Here is a 3,454-nt window from a genome sequence, read left to right as displayed (position 1 = left end):
AAATCCTACTCCTACGTTCAAGTCTGGAAACTAAAAGCATGAAATAAAATACTAAGTAAACTACTTATTTTATTTCCAACCCTTGTTGGACCAAAACCCTGGGCTGGACCGGTTCTTCTTGGCTCTTGGCTTCCAAAGCCGGTCATGCTGGTCCAACCAAGAAAGGGCAGCCGTATCTGCATCAAATCTTCTTCAAATCTTCTCCACATTATGAATTGGTAGTGGGACCCATATTGGTTACTGTTCACGTGAACAGTTTTTTTTTTTTTAATCAGGCCTTGATCTGGATCAAAACCAGCTCTTTTTTTTTTTTTTTTTTTGCTAACGACGGGTATCCAAACCTTTGGCCTGACTAGTCCCGCGGGCCCATACTGAGCCCACAACCGCATGGACCGGGTCATACCGGGGTTGAATGAGAACCATTCAACTTTCACTGAAAACAGTGAAGAGCACTAAACACCCCCGTATGAGTGGCCCAAGGTGTGCCTAGTGGGAGTCAAACTCAGGACGTCCGAGTTTACGGCTCATACCAAATTCGTTGCTCACCAACTGCGCTACCCTCTTGGGTTCATCAAAACCAGTTCTTTTAGTCTTCATTGTTGAGCAATAAATTCAACGCCAATCTGATCTTAATGGTTGAGACTACATGTTACAAAACAACAGTTTTCCATGGTTCTATAGAAGGGTTTACAATCCATATAACAAGTGGGCAAACAACCAGAACCAGACCAGGATAAAAATAAATCCCCCCAAAAGGCTTGCATTTTCAATTCGAACTAGTAGCATGTTTTGTATTGTCTGGAAAGGCGTGGGGGAAATGTGAATCCCACCAAGTCACTGACCATTTTAGCATAGCTAAGTCTTGATTTCTTAAAATTAATGACCATAGAGTATATAAATTTAAAAGAAAGAATAAGATACAGGACAACAATTTTACAGGAACTGAAATAATTCATTACAACATGTGAAGGGAAATAATCTGAGTAAAATAATGCATATAGTTAACCTTTTTTCTCGACGCATTCATCATGAGTTTTACAACAGGCATCGAGGTCATCACAGGGCTTTTCTCCGGGACAACCACTCCATCCTACTCCACAATATTTCCCGTAACGAATTCCAATAGCTGAAATTGAAGCAAACCAATAAACCAGTAGAAGGAAATATTAATAATTAAGAAAAGATTAAATTCAAGTTCTTCAAATAAGGAAGATAAAACGAAACCTGAATAAGATCTTACTATTACAGTTTTCAGCGACACAGGTTTTGCTGCATTGGACCTGTTATCCGTAGATTCATGGAATATTAAGAGTTTATAAAACCAGAGAAAATCGAAGAAAGAATGGGAGAATGAAAAATTGCACAAGTTAGGGATCGAACCCAGATCCAGTTGAACCTGGGGATTGGGAGAGCATTCAGCGACGAAAAGGACCGTGAAGATGGATGCTACAGTGACATAGTAACGCGGCCACTTGGGGAGATGTAATCGAAGCATTTCTTCCTCGCTTCCTCCTCGGCCGCTGGTTTCTCTGCTCCCCTCTCTTCAATTTTGGTTGTGAAAAAGATTGAGACTTTAATGTAGACATATCGTTTGGTTATATGTTATTCCTTCGCTGCCCTCGACATCACTTCAGATTTTGCATTGCCAAAAAAGACATTAGATTCCGATTCCGACCCGACCCGACCCGACCCGACCCACATGGGAATATTCTGCATTTTTATGGATCTGGTTCCTCTCCTGAACATTGATTGCTCAAGTCGACCCATAGTTACCTGGGCAATTGATATGTATTCAAGTGGTAATCCAATGGTTGTGCTTCTATCGACCATAACGGAGGTGATGCATCCAGAGCCTTTGGATCACTGTTTGGACACATGTCGAGCACCTAGGTAGCTATAGGTAAGATTGAGACAGCTTATTTGGCATGTTCTAAATAAAATAAAGGGTGTGAATAATTATGTGGATATAATTAAAGACATGTATGAGGGAGTGGTGATGAGTGTCAAAACAACAGAGGGTTAGAGTGACGAATTCCCAATTACAATTAGGTTACATCAAGGTCAGCTCTAAGTCTTTATTTGTTTACATGTATAATAGATGTTTTAACCAAGTACATACAAAATTCAGTTTTGTGATGTATGTTGTTCGCTGATGAAGTGATGATATAGTTATGATAAATGAATAGTATAAATAATTAATATTAAATTGGAGCTACGGAGATCAAATTTGGAATTAAGAGGTTACATGACAAGTAAAATGAAGACAGTATATGATAGGCCTTTCAACGAATATAAAGGAGGAGAGAGAGTGGTAAAACTTGGGGAACGGGAACTACCCCAAAGGGATTATTTTAAATACATAGAGTCCATCATTAACAAAGCCGGGGGATATTGAAGATGATGTTGCCCATAGGATTAAAGTGGGATGGATGGAAATGGCGAGGTGCGAAAAATGTATTATGTGACAAAAGAATTTGAATAAGCTAAGTGTAGCGAAGATGAAAATGTGGAGAGGGTTATGCGGCAAGATCATGAGAGATAGAATAAAGAATGATTGCATTTAAAGCGATTTTGGGGTTGCACCCATCCAAGGCAAGCTCTATGAAACCGATTGAAGTGGTATAATTATGTTCAATTTAGACCTATGGATGCTCCACTAAGGAAGAGTGATCAAATTCAATTAGAGTGAGCAAGAAGAGGTAGGGATAAGCCTAATATGACTATTGACAAAGTAGTACAAAAAAATATGCATATGATAGGGCTCGATTTTAGTATGACTATTGATAGAGTTTTGTGGAGGACTAGGACCCGTGTTGCCTATCCCATATAAGGATGTTCTCATGATGTGTCTTTAACTGTTGTTTTACTTCATTCTCTTATCTCTATGTTAGTTCATTTTAACCTCTTCTTTGTGCCTTTTTCTTTTTTAATATCGGATCCATGTAGCCGACTCTATTTAATTGGGATAAAATTACGATTGTTGTTGTATGATTTTTTATTAATTCTTTTATGTTCTAAACTTCAGTGTAGAAAAAGGGAGAAACCAAAAACCTCTCCGCCCTCCCCTCGTTTTCTCTTGTAGAAATTATGGTTGTGTGACCCACTAATGTGTAGTACTAAAAGCTATGAAAAATATCATTGACCTTAACTTCAGTCACCAAAGGCCATGATCTAGTGTTCTTGTTGGTGAGGTGGCCATTCGGCCTCATCATGGAATTACTGTGACAACGGTTATAAGAGTGATAATGGTCATAAGAAGGAGAAATTTGGGGGCGATTCCGTTGATTGGAAAAGAGCCGCTTTTCAACAAATCTATTGACTCTATAAAAGAGTTGGAAAATATACGAAGTTAATCAATAAGTTGAAGCCCCAAAACTCTTGCGCTATCTCCTTTTTTACTCTTCTCTTCTGTCTCCATAGTACAACAATGGTATCATAGCTAAGGACGATCAAC

At 38.8% G+C, this 3,454-nt stretch overlaps 1 protein-coding gene across 1 annotated transcript; it reads right to left on the bottom strand.

Moving 5' to 3' along the window:
• Positions 1 to 437: 437 nt before the first annotated feature.
• On the bottom strand, positions 438 to 1,573 carry LOC122087473 (phospholipase A2-beta-like). Its single transcript, XM_042656623.1, has 3 exons — positions 1,397 to 1,573; positions 1,241 to 1,280; positions 438 to 1,126 (listed from the first exon to the last, which is right to left on the bottom strand). The coding sequence occupies exons 1-3, from the start codon at positions 1,493 to 1,495 to the stop codon at positions 1,002 to 1,004; spliced, it is 264 nt and encodes an 87-aa protein (XP_042512557.1). The 5' UTR covers positions 1,496 to 1,573; the 3' UTR covers positions 438 to 1,001.
• Positions 1,574 to 3,454: the final 1,881 nt, after the last annotated feature.

The sequence above is a fragment of the Macadamia integrifolia genome, chromosome 8 (genome assembly GCF_013358625.1).
Source record: "Macadamia integrifolia cultivar HAES 741 chromosome 8, SCU_Mint_v3, whole genome shotgun sequence".
In the NCBI taxonomy this organism is placed as follows: Eukaryota; Viridiplantae; Streptophyta; class Magnoliopsida; order Proteales; family Proteaceae; genus Macadamia; species Macadamia integrifolia.
Note: the sequence above shows the minus strand (reverse complement) of the source record. Positions and strands in the feature narration are given on the sequence as shown.

Coding starts and splice junctions, on each gene's coding strand:
- LOC122087473 (XM_042656623.1), bottom strand. CDS start 1,495: ATGCTTCGATTACATCTCCCCAAGTGGCCGCGTTACTATGTCACTGTA. Junction 1,281..1,396: donor AATGCTCTCCCAATCCCCAG/GTTCAACTGGAT, acceptor TACGGATAACAG/GTCCAATGCAGCAAAACCTG. Junction 1,127..1,240: donor TGTCGCTGAAAACTGTAATA/GTAAGATCTTAT, acceptor CTTCAATTTCAG/CTATTGGAATTCGTTACGGG.